The sequence below is a fragment of the Meleagris gallopavo genome, chromosome 1, assembly GCF_905368555.1.
Source record: "Meleagris gallopavo chromosome 1, MGAL_WU_HG_1.1, whole genome shotgun sequence".
Classification (NCBI taxonomy): Eukaryota; Metazoa; Chordata; class Aves; order Galliformes; family Phasianidae; genus Meleagris; species Meleagris gallopavo.
This window is the reverse complement of record NC_139404.1, coordinates 117258703-117283483: the sequence shown is the minus strand read 5'-3', so window position 1 is coordinate 117283483 and position 24781 is coordinate 117258703. Positions and strand designations below refer to the sequence as shown.

Sequence of the window (24781 nt, the reverse complement as noted above, 5' to 3'; positions counted from 1 at the left end):
AACATCTTTCATTTAAACTAATATATTTTTTTCTTTTATAATGCTTGACTTGAATAATGAAACAGTGCAGCAAAATCATAAATGTTCAAAAGAAATATGCCTTTTCCTCAACTTCCTTCTATAGCTCTTATGCATGTGCTTTTATGGATGATGAGATAAAATGTTATCTCCTGGATCATGACTGTAATGCTTTCCAAATTCTTGGACTTCCTCTGTTTATAATGATTTCATAAATGTGAACAGGAAAATTTGATTTTAAGGTTAAGTGGGATTTAGAGCAAAAAGCTCTTTAGGTATACTCAGATATGATAATGGAAGTCTTTCTGGAAATAATCTGGTTCTCTGCAGCGCACTGTTTTGAACTCTCTGTCAGGATATGAGGATCATACTGTGATTTTTGGCAACTGTAGTCTGCCCTCCAAATTCCCTCTCAATTTTTCAGTTCAGTTCTTTATTCTTACTTCATCATTGTTGCACAGTACTGGTAAAGGAACTGAATTGTTGTGATCCTCTCAGAATGAAACATGTTGGAATTTATGTTGAGATCATGTGATGTTATTCATGATCTCTTTTTTACATAGTGTTTTTTTTTTCACATAGATATGCAAGTACTGACCTAAATGCATTATTTTATATCCCAAATGTCAGCAGTGTGATATTGCAGAAATTGAATGTTTAGGGGAAGGTTATTTTATTTTTCCATGATGAATGCAAATCAAGCATTTTTATATTACATCTCACAGACTCTCACACTCTACAGATGTGAGAGTGAGAGACAAATTTGACAAATGCAGGTGAATTATGTTGTGCTTTCCAAGAAATACTCTCCAGGGAGAAAGGATGCTCAGGCTCCATGGATAATACATCTTTTCATGGAGAACTTCCCCATGCTTCTTCTCAGACCAGTGGAACTTGAACAGCACCATTCAGTAGCACAAATTCTGGATGTTCTTGCCTGATAAATGTGTCTTCAATTTATCTCTGGGGCTTGTTCAAAGTTGACATGTGAAATGCATATACTGCTTTGCTTAGCGCAGCCTTATTTTTATGTAAAAAGTATGCAGTGCTATTCACTTGCACTTCTAACTCTGTCATGACAAATCAAGCAACAATTGGGTCATGGCTGCACCTGTTAGACAGAGCACCATAATCTTGGCCAACACACACTGCATCTTGTTTTTGCTGTATTACTAAATAATTTCCCTTTGCTCTTTCCACATGAAATTCTCATGCTTAACTGCACACCTGTGCCAACAGGCAGTGGAATTAGGTCAGTTGCAGCAGAAAGCCATACTGTGCCTTTCAGCAGCTACCTGTATCCCAGCTGATAACAAAAATACGTGAAATCAAACTGCTTATTTAGCTTAGCAGAAAGCATTAAACCCATGCCTTGAAATGAAGCCCTGGAAGGGTTAATCTTAAATCACAAGTGTGGTAGAAATTGTTTCTTACTGATTCAGTCTTGGTGAGTGTCAGGATTGGACTTGTGAACTGGATACACACATCCCACTTTCAGTGTGCTCTTTGATGCATGCTCCAAAGCACCTGGTCTTGTACCCTCTGCTGTGTAGTCACAGCACTTTAAGCACATGTGCTTGGTGTGATAAACCTTAACTTGGGATCAGGATGCTTTTATTGTAGCTGTATAGAAGTCCAGTTGCAAGAAATTGGATTACTAGAGGCTTTGGAGGAAGCAATAGAAGAAACTGGTTCTAGAGATGCCTTTCCTTAATTAGGACTGAGATGTGATTCAATGCGAATGCATGGAATTCCTGAGATTTTTTTTTTGCTAACTGATTGCAATCATGGAAGACCTGTAGCCACATCCTGCATCCCAAAGCTCTCTTGAAGCTTTCTGTCTTGGCTGTAATTTCTGAATAGACAGCTGTATTATTATTGAGCTCTGGTAGTTCATTTGTGTGATTAGATGAACATTAGATGAATAGCCATTCATCAGATTGTTGATTTCTTCCATTATTTTTCTTTGGAAAAATAATATTCTTTTGTAATGAATGATGTGGACACCACACCTAGATTGACTTTGAAGGTTCTAATAGGTCCATAGAAAACTGTAGTAGTATTAAGAATTCTACTGCAGTAGCAGTTGACTTTTCTGTAGATGTTTTTGGTAGCCCTTCATAGTTTCACCACTGGTGATAACCAATTTACTGATTCCATAGAAAAAACAAGTATTTTCATGTAATCTATTCTTATGACTGTACTCATATGAATATATCTCCTAAGAATGGCTGCAGTATTTTGTGTAGTATTCTTGTATTCGAATTGCTAAATACATCTTTCTGGACAAAGCTTACTTTAGGAATATGTGTTCTAATATTTCTTTTCTTTTTTTTTTTTTTTTACAGTTGTTCAATATTTTGCTTTATTTCCTGCTTTACCACATTAATAATGTTTCTATTTTAAAAAAAAAGCAGCTGTAAGAGGTTCTCTAAATGCATTAACTTTTCCAACAGAAATGTTTAAATACGGTATGCTGCCAAAAACCTTATGAATATATTTCTGATTTAAATATATATATAACATATACATAACCAGAGCACAACTATATATGTATCTTGTATACATATATATATTCATGTATATTTATTATTTATATAATATATATATTCGTGCTCTGGTTATTACTGTTACTATCTACTAATGCTGCTGTGATTTGTATTTCCAGGAGATATAAATGTAAGCAGTATGTTCTTAGTAGTGGAAAAAAAATGTAAATTCTGAAGTTAAAATTATTCTTTCAAAATTTCTCAGTCTCTGATGTATGAAATCTATTATTAGAGCTTATGTTTTATGCCCAAGTAGACGACAGATGTAGAATCAGATTTTCCTGTTGTTAAATGTGTTGGTGCCTGTAGAAGATATATTGAACTTTTTGTTCTTTATGAACAGGCTAAAAAGCTTGCTGTTAGTTTAAGATCAGGTGCGTGAATTTGGAAAGAACAAGGATTATTCTGCTCCTAAGAATCTCCCCTTTTAACTGAGATTGCTGAAAATTAAAGTACATTGTAGAAAAGCAAAGGATAAGGAGACGTCTTCAAAGTCATACAGATAAATTGACTGATAGTACAGAAATGCACAACCTGCGTCACGTATGTGCTAGGACTCAGTAGTTTTGAATACCTCTGTGCTATGTGCACGTAGCAGCTGTGTAAGTTACACAGCTGATCTTCAGCTTCCAGCCTGATCTTCTGCTGCATAATTCATTAACTTTGAAGTTGGGAGGTGACAGTGAGGGAGTGTGAGATGGTGATAATTGTAGAAGTGGATCAAAGCAGTAGGAAAAGCAAGTTAGTGCTGTGTCATGAGGGAGGGAAAATTAAAGCAAGGAAATTCTCTGCTTGATTTGAATTTATGTGCTCTGAATATATAAATGGTTATTTAAAAAAAAAAAACTCATTACTGGCTTAGAACACCTCAGTGGCTTGAATGCTACACATTAGCTATGAATGATCATTTTAATAGCAATAAAATGAAACAGGAACAAAAATAACTCTCATGGCTAAATAATGAATGATTTACTGTGGCAATTTCCTTTAACTCTCCATCCCTCTCCTTCCTTTAGCTAAATGATGCTACATAACTTTTCAGCTTAATTAAAGGCTTTTGTTTTGACTTGATTTTTAGTTGTGTATTTTTTTTTTTTTCAGTTTGCTTGGTTTATTGGTAACCTTTAAAGACTAACTTTTTCATTACAACTTCTGTGTAAACTGGATAACTAATTTTCACTATATGATACAGTTTCAAGACAGACCTGTTTCAAGCACTGTCTAGCTGTAGGACAGCTGCAGATCTCAGTGAATTTATACACTGAAAAGAGCAAGGGTCAAATACTGCTGGAATTATTGATTCTGTAGAATCCTTCTAAAATCTTAAGTTGTCCTAATGTAAATATAACATGAAAATATATACATATTTATGTGTGTGTAAGTACGTGTGTTTATGTGTATTTCTTATTTTAATTCCAGGACAACCATTTGGGGAATTTAAACATGAGAACATGCAATACATACACATGCATGCCTCAAATTCCCGTTGTGTGATGTAAGTGCACAAAAGAATTACTGTAAGGGAGATGTGGCTGTGCTGGCTTAATACTGCAGTTCTTCCTGAGGAGCACATTCCTTCTGCTGGAGAACTTAACTCTTTATCTCCACGAGGAGTGGGGCCTCTCTCGGCTATAGTGAAGAGCCATCTGTGAGAAACTGGGGTCTGATCTGGTCTGCCTAAATCCTTCCTGAGCCCTCAGCTCATACAAACTGTCTGTGTCTGAATTAGGTATTTATCAGCACTTCCCTACTCAGCCTTGGAGTTTCTTGATCTCTTACTGTGGCCACCTGGGGATGCTGAAATATCTGTCCCTTGAGGAGCCTCACTAAAATGAAGTGTTCCTTGGAAGCATCTGGAAATGAGGCCAAGTGGCAGCATCTTTATTCATATTGGTTCAATGTCTGTACTCTTGGTAATGAAGAAGTATGGCCAGCTCGCCACAGGTTGGATTTCACACCCTGTTCCCTGCAGTACACTTGTAACTTATATTTGTATGGCACAAAAGTGATCGCTTGGAATTGGAACTGGAATCCTTGTTTCCCTGCTCCCAGTGCAGTGCACTGATGGTTTCTTGCCAGCTGAATGACTGGGCGTCTTACCCATGTATTATTGCCAACATAGTGCTTTGCCTAAGGAAAGACCTTTCACCTGAAATTAAATTACGCACACCTTGGTGATTGAGCTTGAAAGACTGAATTAACCCCTCTGAGTCTAAATAATGCTGAGATTCATGTTCCCTGAGTGGGTGGAAGACTGGGTGAAAGCCTTCCAAATCGCCAGAGCCTGTCTGTCTCCTGTGGTGATCTGCACCCCTGGTTGAAGAGAGGAACCTTACAGCCATCATGCTGGAGGCAGCAGGTGGCTGTGGGGAACCCCATGTACAAAGCTAGAAAAGGTGCTTCAGGCTTCAGAGAAACATAAAAACCAAGCAAACTGAATTCTACCTTTTTTTTTTTTTTTTTTTGTTATATCCTGTAACAGGGAAACAGTCCCCCTTTTTTTCCTCAAAAATCATTCCTAGTCACTGATCAAATATTTGTGAAATAGGTCATATTCAAAAACATAACGTTGGAGTCTTTGCTCTTCCTGACAAATATCTTCATTTATTTGTCCTAAGATGTTGTTAGGAATTTCTCAAAAGCAAAACTGAAAGATATGCACTGTTAATTAGTGGAGCTTCAATACAGAACTAATTGTGTTCCTGGGTAGCTCACATTTCAATTGCTCCACGCATCAAACAGTTGCTTGTCTCAGTTAATGTGATGCTCTGTAATTGTGTTACTAGTAATTGTGAAGTTTGTTCAACTATGGTGGAGCAGAGCAGCACAAATACTTAAAAAGAGCAAGACCATAATAATAGATGGTCAGAAGTTGTTTTCTGATCAGATATTTTTTTCTGAAAGAGAAATGTGATAAGAGCACCTTAATGCTGATGACTTCTGATTTCAGTTTTGGTCGTGCTATAGTTTATTCATAGGAAAGTCTCTTTTAATTGTGAGCTGTAGCTTTACATAAATCAAAAATGGATATTAAAATGACTTATAGTTCAGTGATAATAAGGAAAAGTTTTAATAAAACATCCAGATATTTTCAAGATGCAATTTTTCTTTAGTCTGTATGCAAACTAGGTTGTTGTGGCTTCAAACAACAACACAGAGTGGTGTGATCAGTAATGTTCTAGGGGTGAAAAGAACTAAATTCTGTAACAGTGGATAAAATATAATCATATTCATTTAAATAATAAAGCAGAACTACTCCTTAATTAAAATTACAGTAAATGCAATCACAATGCTATGAATCTCTCTTCTCTGGGAGAAAACTGTTACATAAGCATGGATTTCATTATTATGCTAGCCTAATAAGCTGGGCAAATCCCTGAAAGACATCTGCTACCCTCTTGACACTACTTCTCTCACCACATACAGATACAGCTTTCATCTCTGTGGTAGTCCATGCTACAAACATCCTTCTGTGGTTTCCTCACTCCATAATGTTTGCTGGAGGCGGAAGACCTATGGCCTTCCACTATTTTCTAACCTTTTCAGGCATCTGCAGCTGGGAGAAGGGATTTCTGCTGAAGTATTTGTTTTCACAGGGATGCCAGCTGACCATCCTCAGTTGTGGTCAGTGTTCATGAAAATCAATCTGCAGATTTAACAGCATGAAGCCAGATAGTTCCTTGTCATATTCTGACTTGCTCAGCAGCTAGTTACTTTTGATAGACAATGATTTGAAGTACAGTGGGTTTTTATTTTGTTAGGGTTAGGATTTTTTCTTATGTACTATTTTTTATCTACAAAATGCAAGGCAGGTGAAAGGGGGTTTCTTTAAAAAAAAAAATCTTACGGTGAATATGCTTTCCTCCTAGAAATTCTATTTTTATTAGCTCAAAAATGATTAAAGCTTGAATCTTGTAATGGTTGATATGTCAAAGAGCTCTGGCTGCATTCCACTTACAACAAGCTCTAAAAGAATAAGAATTTTTATTATCTTTCTGTTCTAGTAACCTTTTAAAATTAAATGGCAGAATGGATTTTCCATATTTACTTAGCAATAAAATAGCAGACTGCTATGCAGTTTATATTTAGCAGGAAAATACTACTTTTAAAGAAGAAAGTGTAAAAATATTAGTACTTTTCCCTTTTTACAAATCTGCAATTCAGGAATGAATTAACATAACTGTGGAGAAAGCAGTTTTCATGGAAGCAGAATGTCTGACATAGACTTTCATGGGATTCTGGTGACCCTGTGAACAGGAATATGCCTATAAAAGTGTGGATTCTGTTCTGTTTATCATTTTACTATAATTCCACCCCCATGTAATTTAGTTTCAGTCTGCATTAGATTTACTCGCTGCTTTTAATTGCTGCTGCAGCTCTGTAGTCTCCTTTAACAATCTTTTCTGGATTTTTTCAGACTGTAGGTTATTTAGTAATGCTTCTAAGGGCACCTACACTCATGACAACCTGTGGTGCTCTCTCCTATCTCTCTTCTCCAAGTTCCCTCATCTTTGCATTTACCTTCCATTACTGCTCCTTGAATCCATATTCATCCTTCTCTATTCTCCTCCAAACCCCCTCCCTGCACCCAGTGCTGAGCTGTGCTGGCAGCCTAGTGGGGGACTCAGGCACAGCACAGCAAAACCAAAGGCTGGGTTTAGGCTGCCACTGAAGAAACATCTGGCCACAGCTTTTTTGATGACATGCAATTTAACAACAGGGACTTTCTTCATTTTATAAATGAGTACTTGGCCAGTATAGTTCCGTGATTAAAAAATTAATTCCTTGAGAAAGGTGGCCTGGAAAATAATCCTCTCTTCATCTCCCAAACCACTGAGGAAACTTTCCTATTACTGTCTGTGTTTGCAGTATGTGGGCAAGATAAAGGATATGGTAGGGACTTTAAAAGCTGTGCCAAAAAAATCTTGATGATTAGCAGTTGAGAATTGACAGCTGTGATGATAATGAGAAAGCTGAAGATCCTGAGGAGAGGCTAGAGAGAATAAATTCAAATCATGCTTAGAAGTTTAGATTACATATCTATAAAGCAAATTTCTGGAAAAACATTTTCAGTTCCAGATATATTCATTGCCTTTTCCTCCTACCAGCCTAACCTCATATAAAATTGCTTCTGCATAGTTCCTATCAAACTGAATTTTGATGGGATCTAAACAGTGTGGGAAATGAAGATCGTGACTCCTTCCTGGGCGCCAGCTTCTTTCAGTTGATTGTGGACCTTCTCTTATGTTAGTTGTTCCTCTTAGACCCATGTGACCATTTCTGTTCAGAAGATGAAAAACAAGCCAAGGACTGCCCGAACCTGCCAGAAAGCTCCTGTCAAGAAACCAAATAAAAACAGAGGATGAACAGCATTTAAAATTCGTAGTAAATTCAGAGATTTCCTATGAAAATTAAGTAAAATTGTTTCTATTCATGAGCTTCTAATAGAAATACATCAGATCTAGTGCTTTGAAGTGATTTTTTTTTTCTACTTTAATCCCCTAATTCTCATAAAGAGACTAGATAATCTTCCATTTATAGCAATGTAAAGCCTAGTTGAAATATACAATATGGTTTATTGTTTATCTCTGCAAAGTTTGAACTTGCATTTAAAATAGTTTAAAAGCTACTAGCAAGAGAAAGCAATTTTATTTATACCTCTCTGGCTGTTTCGGTGATAAACAGATGGCTTTAAAGCACAGCTTTCCCACGCAGCATCCTACCAACCTAAATGGCAAGAACCTTGCAGCTTGATCCTGTAGCTAGGGTCACATCATGTTCTCCTTCAGGCTCCCTGTGCTTCTTTATTTAGTGGAAGTATTCCTCTCTGTAAGTCTGTCTTCAGTTGTTACATTAGGCATCAGTTGCTTACAAACAGAGATACCTTACATGAACTATGGACTTCTAATTCTTCTTTTGAGTAGCAGAGAGCAAATGAAACCATATGGATGCCCAATGTAATGCTATGGAAATGTAGTTAATAGATTTTTTCTAATAAGCAGTGGAAGTCTCTGAAAACAGTGTTGTATTTTTTCTGAAATCGTGATATTAAGGCACAAAGCTTATACTTGCAGAAACTTGGTTTCAATGATATTGAAAGAGGATGGAGACTTCAGCAGAATGTAGGTATTGAGCTAAACTTGACTATGTTCATGTTTAATTATATTCAAAGTATAATAGCCATATCCCTAATACAGGGGACTGAAAATAAGAATTCCAGCATGTTTGGAAGTCTTCTGTGGAAGCTGGAAAATATTCAAAAAAGATAAGTGTTGCCAACATCCTGTTTCTTTGTTTACAATAATATTGCTGTAAAAGTACATCTTGGATTTAATGAAGTTTCTGTGGTGGAAAAAAGACAGGTAGGTTCACAATGGCTGAACAAAAGTGAAGTTTGAACCGTGTTTTTGATACAGGATTGTTGATATATTGCCGTTGGCTTTAGTTGCATGTTGATGTGAGAGTATCAGCTCTTAAAATCAGTGATGTAAAAGAAACAAAGTGAGTTTTGGTGTAATGGAAAATATGGTTTAAAAAAAAAAAGTAGCAACAACCTACCTTAAAAATAGGTTTCGTAGTTGTTTCGTATGTCACTATATTGATGATAAGGATCATCTGCATTGTGTTTGTTCATGTTGCTTGTTTGATCATTTTCAAATATGTGGGTATGATATAGTGTAACATTACCACTTCAGACCTCTAGAAGTTCTTTTGGAAAGAATTTTCCATCTCAATTTTATAATTTCCTTTTTAACGTGGTTCTTGCATAAATTCTGAAAGCAGACATACTTGCAACTGTGGTCCTTTAAACAACAGTAAAGCACACATAAATTTAAAGGATAAAGTTAGGAAAACTATCGAATTTACCAAAATAAACACTTTTTAAGTATCAGGCTACAGTTTTCAAGGAACATATGATTCTGTGTGCTATCACTCTATGTGCCAAACTTGAAGATGCAAGGACGCAATATCTTTATCCATCTCAAGATAGATATCTAAATTTGGGCTTTATTTAGACAGATGCTGTTGCCATCAGTTGTACTGTTTTAATATTTGAAGAACTTTTTCTCAGCGATACAAAGTGAATGATTCAGAAAGCTCTAGCCTCTGCTTAGAAATAAAAACCTGCTACTTTCCACTTTAGTCAAGTTTTTAATTTTAGAATGTTTCAACATGCTGTAATTCAATTGGGAAAATTGTATTTTGGTCTAATACTGAAGTAGTGGCTAGACTGTACTTCTATCATTAATTTGCTATTTGTTTCTGAAATCATCATGAAAGAAGTACTATTTAAGAAAAGGCCTTGTGATTCTGATTTTATTTTTATAGCACTCTGAAGAGTAGAACATTTGTTCTTGTTTGTGCTTGCATAAGCAACTAGAAGTGGAATGACTGCATGTGGTTAGTGGACTTTAAATAGCAACTATAGAGTACAAAATGCTCAGTTTTCAATTGAAGTGTATGAACAGAAGCCAGGGCTTTTTAACCTTCTAGTCCCTAAAGTCTGTGTACAGAGCAAATTTTAAAAACACTTTGAGGTTTGACTGTGTTTTTACACTGGAGTAACAGTAGTTTATTAATTCTAAAACATGAAATTATGCATATCCATCTTAATGCATTATAATAATTATTTTAGTTGACATGATTTTTATGCAGTAATTTTTTTTTACATTTCTAGAGTTTATCTTTACAATTTATATACACTCCTATTATGTTATTTTACTAATCGTATTTAAAAAGGGACATTAGATATTGAATATTGTACCTCAATTTTATTGTAATGATTTTACTGGTTACCAGGTGGGGTGGCAGTTGAAAAATTTGGTGAATGCACTACGAGAGGATCCGAGTGGTGTTATCTTAACTTTGAAAAAGCGACCTCAGAGCATGCTTACCTCAGCACCAGCTTTACTGAAAAATATGAGATGGAAGCCCCTTGCTCTGCAGGTAATGAAGCTTAATCATAAGTCATACACCATCATTTTAGCTATAAACTATCTCAGTGATGCTTTATTGTGCTTCATCTCAGCAGCATATGGATTTACTCTTGTATGCTTTGAAAAATTGTTTCTGAAATGATTTCTCTGCAGTTTGTTCTCATAGGCTCAACTGAAATTAAACCTGTTAGTAGAACTTGTCAAAGTTCAGAAGTAATCAGCACAGTGCTTTTCAAGGTAGAAAAGTAGCCCCAAAACCTTTTCTAGCCAAAGGGAAGAAAGCATACCTAAGGAACTTATAGATTTTAGTTTGTCATCATGTTAAGCTCTCCATACAGTATAACTTCAAAGAAAGAGATATGGAAGAGATCTTTAGTCCTCAGTTTGATCTGTCATGGAATTGTAGGAAAACGTATGCAGTGATTTTCTTCAACAAAGCACATGACCAGCAAAATTTGCCCGTATAAAATAAATCTGTATGTTTGTCATAGTGTTCCTTGTGAAGGAACCATTGCATATGGATTTAGTACAGGATGACCAGCTGGATCTTTATTTTTAGTAAGCCTACGATGTGCTGAAAACCATGGGATCGTTTCATTAAAGCATTCATGTTTCATTCTAGGATAAAATGTCAATGTGATGGATTTCTCTAGGAAATAAAAGTTATCTCCACTCTGATAAAAAGTATGTAACCAACAGATGGAACTGAAAAATAATCCCTTTTTTTTAATTCAGTTCAGATAGGGCAATGTTTAGAATTTTATTTTCTTTGCATATTGAATGCATTCTTCAGTACATTTTTATTGCCACAGTAAGAAGTCTAATTTAAAATTAAGTACATTTGAGAGAGAAAAGACTTCCACATAGTTAAGGAGAAAGGAAAATGAGATGTGGAAATGCCCCTGCTAATGGCTGTGGTGTTTGCCATTTAAAATAATGGTAGGTTCATAAAAAGAACTAATATCTCAAAGAACTTCTTTCAGCTATGTATTTTTATACATTTATTTTATCATGATTGAATACCTCATTGTCTGTCGAACTGAATAAGGTTACAAAAGATTGGGATGTCCTGGTCTTTCAGATATAAAGTACTGGCAATATATGTAACATAAACTTTGAACCAAAAATATCATATGAGTGTCTAAACATAAAATTGCTGATTTGTATGCATAAGTGTATATGAATGTCCATGCTTGAAGGCTATGCTTTTTATCATAGTTTTAGTAAAAATATAAGTACAAATGAAAAATGCATATCATTGCTTCATTGCTTTAAATGAGATCAAATGCTTTCAGTCTGTATCCCTTTGGGGTGAGTTAGCTTCAGTTTGTAAACTTCAGTTTATCGTTTGCCTCTAGAATCATTCAACTAAAGATCACACAACAGAAGTTTATGAGATAAGCTATTGATCTTAGCAATTAGGCCATTGGATCAAAAGGATGGGAAGAAATTGGACAGAAACCAATTTCCACCATCTAAACAAAGTCCAGTAAGAATGTGAGGATTTCTATAGTCCTTTTACAGTGAAGGCAGACATGAGATAAAGTTGTGAGCATGTTTGAAACTCCATACTCAGTTCTAGAAACAAAACTGCTATAGTGTGTTCTATCTGGCTCTTATTTACATCTCAGCATTATTAGTTCAGTGCAAATGCTAAGGTTTTATTCAATTTATTTAATTTTATATAAGTTAAATATAACAGAAGAGTTGCTGTTTCATTCATCTGAGTGAATTTTAAATTGATCTACCAAATGGACCATACACATACTTCTTTCTCCATTTGGTGATAAAAAGAGTGCTGACAGCTAGATCAAATAAAGATTAACCTCTGTTAGATAAGATGAAACTGAGTCTACATAGAGGTTTTCTATAATGTTTTGAGATTGAGTGAAAGACAGACTTTTTTTGTTCGTTATTGGCTTTTTTTTTTCTGATATCGTAGAAAATCTGGTTATTTTCTGAGCTAATATGAATACAGATAGAGACACTGATAAAATTAAAGAGATATTTCCAATATCGTGACGCTATTCTGATACACCAGGAAAAGGTCAGAACCTTATTCAGTACTTCTGTGTGCGGTGTACATGTGTGTCTGTTGTAATTTGTGATTTTTAGTGTGAGAAACAGTAGTTTTCTTAAGTAGACTATCAAAAAAGCTCCAGGGTGACGTGAAGACAAACTTCAGAGGCTGCATATAGAGGAGATTTTTGTTGTTAATTTATGCAAATGAGAGGTGAACAGATGTTAGAGTCTATTGGTGTTAAAGTTTAAATGCAGCCTCAGTGTGAAATTGGTGCGGTATGCTTGATTAATAAAAAGCAGTAAAAACAGAATACGATATAATTGATTGTATAGCTATTAAAATATGAGGTAGTATTATAAATTTTGAGATAATAAATATAGCTAATAAAAATATGTTTTAATAGCTCCTATTTTTCTATTCCAGTATTTATTTGTTATAAAAGACAGAAAATGTTAGGAAAAAGAATCTACCAAAAAACCCTGTGTTCTGTGAGTGAAGTAACATTGTGACTGTTCCAAAATTCCTTTTGTTCCAAATTCACATAATCATGTGCTTGGAAGCTAGTGAGAGAGGACAAAATAAAATGATAGCAAACAGGAAAAAAAGGAAGAGCAGTACTTCCATCACCTTTGGAGACAGAGGAAAATATGATAACTTGTTTTCCTATATTAGGATATTGTGAAATAATTGAGGATGTTATAACTGTGCTGACATCTCAGAGCTAAGTTAATTGAACCATATGTATAATTCAAAGAACACAAGCTATAAAGACATTATGACTCAGTATAATAATTCTGTTAAAGTACAAAATGTGAGTGAAAGCCTCAAGAGACTCTAGAATAAGTTATGGAGATGAAATTTTAATAAAATGTGGATTAGGATCTGAAAAAGTTTGCTGTGTTTTTTTCTTTGGCTCTGCAAATGGGGTGAGCAGAAGAAAAACGCGATGTCACAACTTGCAATAACTGAGCTGGAAAAGTGTAAATTTGCCCCAATGTAAGGGGGCTGACAAAAACAGAACTAAGATTTTGTATTCATGCCATCTGTGAAGATCTTTAATGGTTGTTAGAGCAAATGTAAATATTTCAGTTATTAAAATATGAAACATTGAGATTGAGAAACATTTGAAAGGTTTTAAAAATTAATTTTTGCTGAAAATGGATAGTGTTTAGCCATTGGTAAAATGCATTTTGCTTGTTTAGCTTATGATTCTATGTAGGAACATGAAGTTTGCCATTTGCAGCAGCATGAAAAGCTGGATTTCAGAGAGCCATAGGAAGTGTGCTTATAAACTGGGAAAAGGCTAGAGGAGTCTTCCAGGCAGTATGTAGGTGCTAGTAGTATATCTGTCAATTTGGAGTGTGACTTGGTATGGTATACCAGTCATCAAACTAGTATCCTACCCATTCTGTGTAGCAGTTCTGAAACTTACAGCCAGTGGCTTGATGTAAAAGAAAACAGTACAACTAGCTATGGCTGTGCTATTAACCATAACAAGTGTGTACGTACAAGTGCATTAACTCCATCTGTAAGGTCCATCAGTACAGAAGGGAAAACATCTATTTTTCCCCCCCCAGTGTCCTGATTAAATAAGGTGGTTTGGGTTTTTGTTCTGTTTTCAGTCGCTTGATTGTCTCTTTTAATATCCATCAGGTATCCCATTTCTTGCAGTAATCAGAGTTCTCCCTTAACACATTCTGGAATCATGACAGAATGTTGGAAATGAAGGGATTTTCAGCCTATGTTGTTTTTTTCATTGCTTTTATAAAGTCTGAATTAGGCAGCTATGGCCTTGGAGAGTTGCTATTTCGTTTTTTTTTTTTTGTGTGTGTGTGGGTTTTTTTTTGCCTTTGCAATGAAGGTATTCATTAATATGGTATTGTACTACAAATATTAAGATGTTATGCCTGCAAGATAAGAGCTACTAAATTTGCCTTTCAGTTACTTCTTCTGGTACACTGGTATTTCAGATTGCACTGTTAGTACTTCTGACTGTTACTGAATACGTTCAACAAAAAACCAAGTTCCATCTTTTTTTTTTTTTTTTTTTTTTTTAACTTCTCTCATTCAAGATAAAGATGATTTAATTACCTTGGAACTCTCCATATTTTTGTCTGTCCCTGGAGCAATCAGCTGGCAGTTCAAAACTTACAAAACATAATATAAATAAACCTCTTCTACTCTAGATTGTCTCTTTCATTTCTTCTTCCCACTTTGAGTTTTTCTTGGGAGGTTTCAAAGTAAGGCTCTCTGAACTGCAGTTTGAACAAGGGGGAAGGTTCAGTAAAGAGGAATGTTGGATTCTCTAAGTTGGTATCATCATTATAGCAAGATTCTAACTGCAAAGCCATCTTTTACTTCTGGAAAATGCTTTGTAATTTCTCAAAAGAAACTAGACTTTGACTATGGTGTGAAGATGTTTCATCCAGTATCTTGAAAAGGAATGGTCACACTTCAGCTAATTTGGATGAAGCCCTGCCAGTTTCACTGATGTCAGTGAGGCTGGAGGCAGGTCCAGCTGCCATCTTGTGTCTTGACTTGGAAAAAACCTTTTGACTTCTTTTCACTATTCTGCCACAGTCTTAATCAAGCTTATTTAAATGTCACATGTTGTATATTTAAAATAATTCACTGTACTGTTGTATACATGATTAAATTTTACTGTTAAAACATTGCCAGGACCTCAGCATCTGTATTATTTTAAAATAATCTTTATTTTTCAATTAGATACACATCTCTACTATGCTGTGTTCAACATTTCAGCCTCCTAAGAAGCAACAGTAACAGCAGAGTTCTTGAACTGAAAGAAAATCCTACTTTTATTTAGTATTTTTCCTCATTATATTGCTTCCTTCATTCAACTATAAGCAATGTTATGTTCTGTTTGAATCATATATGATTAGAATTAATGACTTTACACTTTTTAATCATTATATTTGAATAAAATACTAAACTGTTGGCTCTTCAGTTGCTTAGTTGTCTTTTAACTATATGGGAACTTAGCACTTTTCGCAGTATTGTTAAAATTAATTTGGACTGAATTTTCCTACAGAGTTTGAATTGGTTACAGAATTTCATTACTTCATGTCATGTTCATCTTATAAAAAGTTTGTTATTGGAAACATTTTGTTCAGTAAATCGTAATATCTTGGTCCAATATGAAAACATACATTAACAGTAAAATCTGTTTACTGCTGCAAATACTGTGTGAAGATATTACCACTTAAAATATTGTTTTGGTTTTGCTTATATTTTAAAAAATTGTATGCCTTTATATGGAGCAATGTTTCTCAAACTATATATTGCAACTACCAAGGGAGTTAATGAAAGGTTCAAAGAGTTTTAAAAAGCATTAAAAAGAATTTTAGATGGTATATATTAATTATATTCATTGTTTAGAGGAAAAAGAAGCCAATAAAAGAAAAAAACTGACAATCTCAGTTTGGGAATGAGGAAAGCAATGCTAGCTCCTCGTAACAAGAAGGAGGGAAGGGGACTGCAGGACTGAGCTAACCAGAATAGGGCAGTTCTTGGAGAAGTGGCAGTCAATATACACGAACTATCACTCAGTAATTATAGAAACTTTTTACTTATTTCTCTCTCATGGAGGAACTTCGCTGTTGTAAGTAAAGTTGTTTTTCTATTTTCTGGACAGCTGTCAATTTGGTAGAGGATCCATGATGACTAATAATTCTGAATGAGGATGGTGCATCCAGAATGTTTGAGAAACAATACTCCAAAGTGTATTGAAACATGCATTTTGTATTTGTCATTGGGTATTAGCATTGGTGTAGGGCTTTATGCGGGATATTTTTGAGGATATTCCAGTTCTAATATTATAACTTCTAAACTTTCTCCGTCAGGTTGTTCCCATGGGTTAAGTATTTAAATCTGTGGTCCTGAAAACATTTTAGTTTTATTGCTGTTTCAGGATTCCCACTTGCCTGACCAGCCTGCCAAAAGTGACTGCAGCAGGAGGAACTCCTAGTCTTTGGAAGAGAGTTGACTCAGTGATAACACTTATCTCTAAGGCATCTAAATCAGACATACTGGAATTGGAGTTCTATGATGTTCAGTGTGCCTACATGGCATAATATAGTCCACTAAATGACTGCCATTGGCATATGGGATGGATGCGATCTGATTTTCTTGTGGATGCACAGATTGACTTAAACTGAATGATTGATGAGAATTGCAATGCAAAATGACTCAAGGGTGCACCTTACCTACACCCTGAAGGTTCTGAAGGCTCCCTTTTCAACAAGGAGGGCTTGAGACTTTTAATTCCATACAAAATGAAAGCTGAACTCCTAGATCCACAAGGTGGTAACTCCTGCAATGCTCTTTGTGTGTTGAGCTGCTGTCAGGGGAGCACATCTGAATGTTTTTACCACATTGCATTTCTTTTAAAAGAATTCACTGATTTATTAGGTTAAGTGATGGTTTAAAAAAAAAAAAAAAAAAAAAGTGATGGGCTGTTTTTAAATCTGATTTTCTCCTTCTGTTCCAGTTTTCCTGGAACAAAGCTTTTCTGCTTTTGTAGAAATGATCCAAAGAGTTGATTTTGGCAGTGTGACCTAGATACATAAAAGACGTGAGATATCCTACTATGTTTTGGGGTGATCCTAAAAGATTATGTTTTCTCTCTGTAATAAAATACTAGATTTTATTACACCTCCTCTTTGGAGTTTCTGGGCTCTGGGAAGATTTACCTGTATTGCAATTACATGAGATACCACAGTCATTAGAACTTCTACCAACTACGCTGTGATTCTCACTCCTGAAAACATTCCAGTATTTAACATGGGAACAGTCTGAAGGAAACCTTTTACTTTTAGAGCTCTATTTTTTTTTCTTGGTGTTCTAATCACCTCACTTAGCCAAAAGATGAGCCAAATTTTGCATTTCTCAAAAACATGCAACTTCCACTGATTTACAGTTTCCCAGCAAACTGTTCTGGAGGGCAAGCCAACCAATATAGCTGGGCTGTGTACTCTCAAGATCTTGTGATGTTATATGGTAGAATACTCAGGTTTCAGCAAAACTTTATTCCAGAAATGAAACACATCTCATTAGCATTTAAATAGCTAAGCCCAGGTAATTCTGGGGAATTTGTTACCTGTGTCTTGAAGCCCCCCAGTAGCTGGTCACAATGGGTGTGAGCTAATCAATCCATTGTAAGCCCAGACCACGGTTATACTTAGGCATGAATTTCCTTGTGACAGAAAGCATAAATTCCTATTAATTGTTGCTGTTACAAAGCTGCCTTCCTCTTCAGTGCGGAGAGGAGCAAATCCTCTCTCAGTGCTCCTGTCAGTATCAACTGTAAACAACAATGTCTTGGGCCTAACAAGAGTAAACATGATCCTGGTAACAAAATTATCTTGGCTTAGGAAAAAATAGTTCTACAAACTGCTCAACAATCTGCAGTGTGTACTTAGCACAATAATGCAAGGTATTGGAAAGGGAAAATAAAGGCATTGCTTTAGTAAGTGGTTCAAGAACATCTGTGGCTACTGTGTCACAGATGAAAATTTAAACAATAAGGTTTTTGTTCTTCTGAAAGAGTTTTCCTTGTTTGTTTTGTTGGTTTTTTTGTTTTGTTTTGTTTTGTTGGTTTTTTCCTCCTTCCCCCAATTTTGCCACCACCTTTAGTCTTATTTTTGCAGACTTCAGTCTTCTGCTTGTTTTTATTGGTCGTAAAGTCTTTTACCTGTCTGGTTTTGTGTTTGTGTCTTTCTCCCTTTCTTCCTGTAAGTACTGGCTGTCTTTCATTGGTGTGGTTACAGAATACTCACATTAAATCTATCGAGCAACAAAAGAATTTAGCACTATCGTTGTTTATAGGAGAAAATTTCTACACTCAGCAAGAGAATATTTGTTTCACTTTATAGACATCATTCTAAAAGTAGACGTAATAAGTTTTAACGATACATTTTTAACATGCAGTTTATTATATTTGAGATAAATCTAACACAGCTCTGCTGCAAAACAAAACAAAACAAAAAAAGAACACAACAGAATCCAGTTAAAAGATGTCTGAGGTTTCCTAAGGCATGTGGGCATGTGTTCTTTTTAAAGTACAGTTTGAAAAAAAAGTGATGCAATGGAAAATACTTGCTTGATGAACATAAATTTACAAGGGCTCATTGCTATCTTGTGAAAGGACTGTGTTTTGAAAAAATTCATGCCTTTGAGATTTTTTTTGCAGTGTAGGTACCAAGGTTAATATCTAGAAAATATGAACTGGTAATTCTCTCAGTGCTTTCTCTGTCACACTCTGTTCTTCATAGTGCTGGCAGAAGGATCTTTCTACAGACCCATTTGGTCAGTGCTTAGAGCTTCTCTGTCATAAATACAGTATGAAATATTTGTGTCCTCCAGCAATTCCTAAGTTCAGAAATTATAGGTGTAGTGTACACTGTGTCTTCCCAAAACCTTTTTCTTCAGAGACTTCGCTTCCAAAAAGATGCAGGAGAATGTGCTCTTACAAAACAAAACTCAGTATTTCTTTACTATTATATTTAAATTTTAGGGTGCAAGCAGATAGTGCATTCACTTGCATTTTCTTCTGCTTAAGTTCAGCTGTCAGACAAGCCAAGAAGCGTTAGGCAGACATTATTAATTAGACTACAGCAGACTACGTTTGCTTCTCATTTGGTTTTTATGTATTTGCATCTGTATAGAGTGCTAGCAAATCGTGCTACAATTTCCAGTCCTACAGTGATTTAATAAATTCTTCAAATGGATAATCATTATCTAGTCAAGATTGTTGAGTTGAAGGAGAAAATCATGCTTAATTTGAGAAAGAGGTAAAGATGTGATTAAGAGGAAGGGCATGCTTGAATAGGAAAGATAGCTAGGATGCATTATTGTTCTGCAAGAAGGGTACAGGTTTTTTTGGTTTTTGTTTGTTGTGTTGTTTTTTTTTTTTTACCCGTGATTTACTTTGTGACGAGTTTACCTAGAGAAGTGAAGAATAATAATAATTTCCAGTTTATTCAGTATTGTAGCACGTGTGCTCTTGAGGATGCTGTACCTGACTTTACAGCACCTGCAGACATAAACTGAAGCTTTTACAGCTAATTCTTAAGCTGTAGAACAGATGGGGAGAGACAACGTTCAATTTAATACCTACTTACGAACATTTACTGTAAACACTAGACTTTTTCTTTATAATGTTAGTTAAATTAAGCAATTCGCTGGATTCTATATGCTATTTACTCATGAAGATTTCACTAGTGGCTCTACTAATTACTATTTTTATGAGCATTGACAATAATCTTGCTGTGCAAAGGGGAAAAAAGTAAGATATGATCACATGAGTCAATTTTATAAGCACAATACGTTTCCATTCATAGATGCACATCCCTAAACAGAAGTTTTTCAGCTATTTTAAAATCATATAAAAGATCAGAAGTGCTATTTCTTTAACTTTCTGAGCTGTGGAGATTTTTTTTAGCTATTTCAGTTTCAAGTAAATTATATTTAAGAATAACTGTGATTTTTTTTCTCTCTCTCTTTTGAACCAGCCTCTTATTCCCAGAAGTCCTACAAGCAGTGTTGCTACACCATCCAGCACTATCAGCACACCTACAAAAAGAGACAGCTCTGCACTTCAGGATCTTTATATACCACCTCCTCCAACAGAACCTTACGTTCCCAGGTAAAAAATGTTCAATACTCTGATTTGGTACTCTGTTTTCTCAAATGTGGAGTAGTCTATTGCTTATTACAGTGTTATCCTACTTCAAAAGAGAAAAATTATCCAAACCCCTATATGTCTAACTTTGAAAAGAGTTTATTCTATTGCCTAAGAGCTATGATGCAACAATGGAGGCTGTGCTAAAAGCAAGAAACTTTGCAGCTTTGACGATAAGAGTGCTACTTTGTTCTGCTATACTAATTTCCTTTTTGAACATATTTCGTTAGTGTACGAGCAGTTCTCAGGATTACATCTCAGTGTGTGATACCTTCACATGTTCCTAAATGATTCAGAAAAATTTTGTAATACACACGGATGTTGCTTTCTTAAAATTCGGAGAGAATTGCAGCTGTATCCATAAGGATGTCAGTAACCAGCCGGAAGCCTAAAGATGTATTTACAAGTGACCAGCATTTTTAATGTTTCTGTATCAGACATGGAACGTCCACTCAATGTATTTTAAAATTACTTTTTGCTGTTCTTTTAGTTCATTATCTTACAAACCTGGTAAGGGCAGCACGTCCTTTCTTGTATCTGAATTTCCTGAACCTGGGTTTCTGGTACCTGAGCTTTTCTTAGACTCTACTACCAGTAACTCTTCTAGCCAATTAATAAGATTTGTGACCTGATGCTTACAAGAATTTCCTGGGGCTGTCCAATAGTGAGGTAGATGGCAAATTAAATTGCCTTGTGGGGAGGAGAAATCATGATTCTGTGATTAATTCTTACTCTTCAGAGAGATAAAAAACCTTCCAGGGCAAGAAAGTGACTTTCTGTTTCATGATTTAGATGATACCATGGGCCTTTCTTAAAGCCATGAGCTGAGTCTTGTCTTCCTTCCTCATCCCTACTTTATATGCTGGCTGGTCTGGTTTTATTTCTGGGGAGATTTAAAAAAAAAGCACTGCAGAAAGAAACCCCAACCAAAACACAGTCTTTGTTTTCTTTTTGAATGTATAGTTACATGGCAAAGACCTGTCACTCTTGCAGCTGAAACTGTACTGTCCTGAAAGAAATAATGCATTTGTACTGATGCTGATCATATTTCCTACCTCAGAAATATTTCTGTTATTTGATAGGGAACACATCCTCTTCCTTGAAGTATTTTTATTAGATATTCAAATTCAGCAGTCTTTAGGTTCAACTCTAGAAACTGGTATCTTCAGAATGCACTTTATTTATTTATTTATTTATTTGTCAATCAATATTTATTGATACCATCAAATAATACTTATTAATGCACCAGTTTGGGCCAATTCTGATGAAGCATGATAATACATATTAACACAAGGTTCTTTAAGATACACATTTTTTATTTTGCCAGATAAATCCTAATGAACTGTAGTTCATTTCACAAAGCTGCCACATACAGTACAGTGTTTCTGAATGATCTGGTTTGACATTTCATCGGGTTTTTTTGCTCTACGATTAACTATATTTAAGCATGTCTTTATTTTGGGTATTATCAAAATGTTCAAAATGTTTCTTAGTTTGTTGTTTCTGTTCCAAAGGGAGGCTTTAAAAAGTAAAATGCCCACCATTTGTTCCTGGAATAGAATAAAAGATTTGACATTTTGATGTAAATTATAAAACCCCAAACCATGTTGTCCTGGTGATGACACCCACAAATGCTACTGCTTCCAGCACAACCACACACAAACAGCAGGACCCATCCTTTTCTTGTGATGGTTACTGACAATTGCAGGTAGCAAATTAGTGCTTGGTCAAGTCTGTTGAATGCCTTTGAAAGATACATCAATCTCCATTCTTTTACCTGCCAGTGTCCACAGTAACGAACTTTCAGCTCTGTGGAGCTGTGCCTTTTCCCCTCACCAGCACTGACTCTGCTCTGGGAAAGCCTGGCAGAGCAAGTAAAATGGCTGGAGAGGGTTTTTGTAGTTTTGGTGCCATGGCCGATTCAGGATGGCCCTTTCTTTTCCACCATGGCTGCCTGGCTTTGCTTTGTACTCATTCAAGGTTACAGGGCACCAAAAGAAGTATGAGTCAGCTTTGTATTTATTTTGCATGGTCTAGAGGGGCAAAAGCTCTACAGTGAGGACATGAGGCCACAGCTACTCTCTTGGCAGCCTCCCATGCATTTTGCTGCTCAGAAATTACTGTCTGATTAGGTCTTTTGTAGCCATCTCCAGGCACAGCCATACGAGCAATTTTTCAGAGCCCTTCTTTACCTAGTGCAAGGAGAGGGCAATCTGCTTGGGGTTCTCTGTGTAGGTTTTGCAGCGTGTTCCTTGTGATAAATTTCTGACCTGGGACAGCAGCTCATGATAAAGTGTTATGCATTCTTTTTGTTACTGCACGGATATACCTATAACATCTTGGAGGCCCAAATTGGCTTCTGCAGAACTGTGTCAAATGCCTGCAGATTCTTCTTGCTGTGAGGTTAGTTTGTAAGAAACTAGACTGAATTTATCCACACTTACCATATAGCCATGTCTTAAAACTATTTGATTCAAAAATTCTATTGATTCAAAAAACTATTTGATTTAAAAGAGCACATTTGAAAGTTGTTATTTCCTTGCCCTAAGTTACTAAGTTGCTAGTATATTCCAAAAAAAAATCATAAAAAGAATAGCTGCACATCAACTTTATTTGTATGATTCTTTTCTAAAGAAACCATTAAAACACAGTTTGCAACAGAAGCAAATGAGCAAAGATGTGTGAGATAACTAGTGCATACATACATACAAATACATAATATGTGATCCTGATTTTAGCCAGTTGTATATATTTGCTGCTTGTGTGGTGTGCTCACATTTTGCCATTTTTAATTAAATATTCACATTTTTAAAAATGAATGTTTTATTTCAATATATTATATAATATATAATATATCTCTTATTTACTGAAGGGATGAAAAAGGAAATCTCCCATGTGATGATGTTGGCAGACATACAGTAGGCAAACCAGTTCATACAGGATCCGAATCTCCAAACTCATTTCTTGACCAGGAGTATCGAAAGCGTTTTAATGTGGTTGAGGAAGATGCAGTGTTATACTGCTATGAGTATGACAAGGGAAGAACAAGTGGTCCTGGAAGGAGAGAGAGCACACCAACTTATGGTATGGCATTGATCTGACAAAGATTATCACAGTTTGTTGATTTTAGGATTTTTCATACATCTGGTCTTGTATTTAAGCACAAAAATAATTCCATAGTGGCTGTTGAATGTGCTAAGAAATCTGTACACTTCATTTAATTTCTACATAAAGGCTTATTCTGTGCAAGCATATATGTATTACTATTATAAGGATGGCAAATCCAGTTTTGTATTGGTGATTTTTCTGAATCTGCATTCTATAATTTTATCAGCTTAATTTTCCAGATAACTTTTCAGTATCATTTTGTCAAAAGAACTGGCAGAAGGCCATGCATTTATGCTAAACCCTCTCTATGAAATCATGCTCCCAGTATAAGTGTAGGAGTAGCTATATGGGGTTTGCTAGGCCTGAATCAGTGATTGAGTACCAGGTGAGAAGGCATGGCTTAACCAAGGGCACATTGGTGCAAGCAATGCACCTGGGCAACTGGAAGGGGTGGGCCCTGGGTGCATTCCTCTTCACTCTCATTTAAGGGTTAGCAGCCAAAGAAGCAGGATCTCTATTCAGAGATCACCCCTTCTGGGGACTTCACTGACCTTCGGAAATGGTAAGCCACTTGTCCCTGTATCGTCTTCTGAACTATATCTTGACAAATGCCTTTACAAGCGTGTTCAAATTGTAGTAGAAGGCAATATAATCACCTTCCCTTGTTCCACAGTAGCATAGGTTTAGGAATTCGGCATTAGAAAAAATTTACCAAAGTAATTTTAAAGATCAAAACTTTTTCAGATGAACAAGGAGATGTATACTGTTTTCATGCTGTGCTGTGTTCTAAAACTCTCTTATTCTTTTCTAGTTTTCACTTTTCTAGAAGTGAAGTATGACTGATAGTATGCTTTTTTGTAATGCTGTTCTAACATCCTCTAACTTTTTATATGAGAAGTGACTATATATAGCAGTCCCTATTTTATAAGGCTGTGTGTTGTCCATGTAGGAATTTTCTATGTAAACGCACATGCATGTTCGTGGTACTCACGTGTCTTGGATTTTGACTTACTTATGGTGAGAACACTGAAACAATTTCTGATGAGAGTTTTGCTCCTCAAAGCTTTGTTCTCCAGGTTATTTTCATTTTTAATCTATTGGAATTCTGCCTTTACCTAGCATCTTATTTGGGCTTTGGACTAGGAAAATTGGTTTCCTGTTGCTATACAAGGAATTGTTCAGTTGTTAGTATATGGCAGAAAATTAAGAGGAAATTTTGCTTTTATAAAAGTTATTTTGATAGTCCTTGTAATAGCTCAACATATGCTTGAATGTTTTTTCACCCTATTTGCTGTTATTTCAATTATTAAACTGAGCACAGGCTGCATCTTGGAGTTGTTATAGTAATCCTGACATCATATCCCTTTGAGAAGATGACAGGCTTAATCTATGAGGAAGAATATATTTGGTACATCATGCAGCCAAGCTCCAAAATCACCTGGGA

The 24781-nt window shown here is 35.6% G+C and overlaps 1 protein-coding gene across 7 annotated transcripts in view; it reads left to right on the top strand.

The window, feature by feature from the left end:
* Positions 1-24781, top strand: part of CNKSR2 (connector enhancer of kinase suppressor of Ras 2) — a 206467-nt gene that overhangs the window by 100718 nt on the left and 80968 nt on the right. For 4 of the 7 annotated variants that reach the window (XM_085210919.1, XM_085210911.1, XM_085210952.1 and 1 more), the window contains 3 exons: positions 10368-10514; positions 20060-20193; positions 23102-23313. In XM_085210919.1, coding sequence (XP_085067045.1) covers positions 10368-10514; positions 20060-20193; positions 23102-23313 — 493 coding nt within the window. The remainder of the gene's footprint in view (positions 1-10367; positions 10515-20059; positions 20194-23101; positions 23314-24781) is intronic. The other 3 variants (XM_085210940.1, XM_085210931.1, XM_085210923.1) reach the window with 1 other exon arrangement.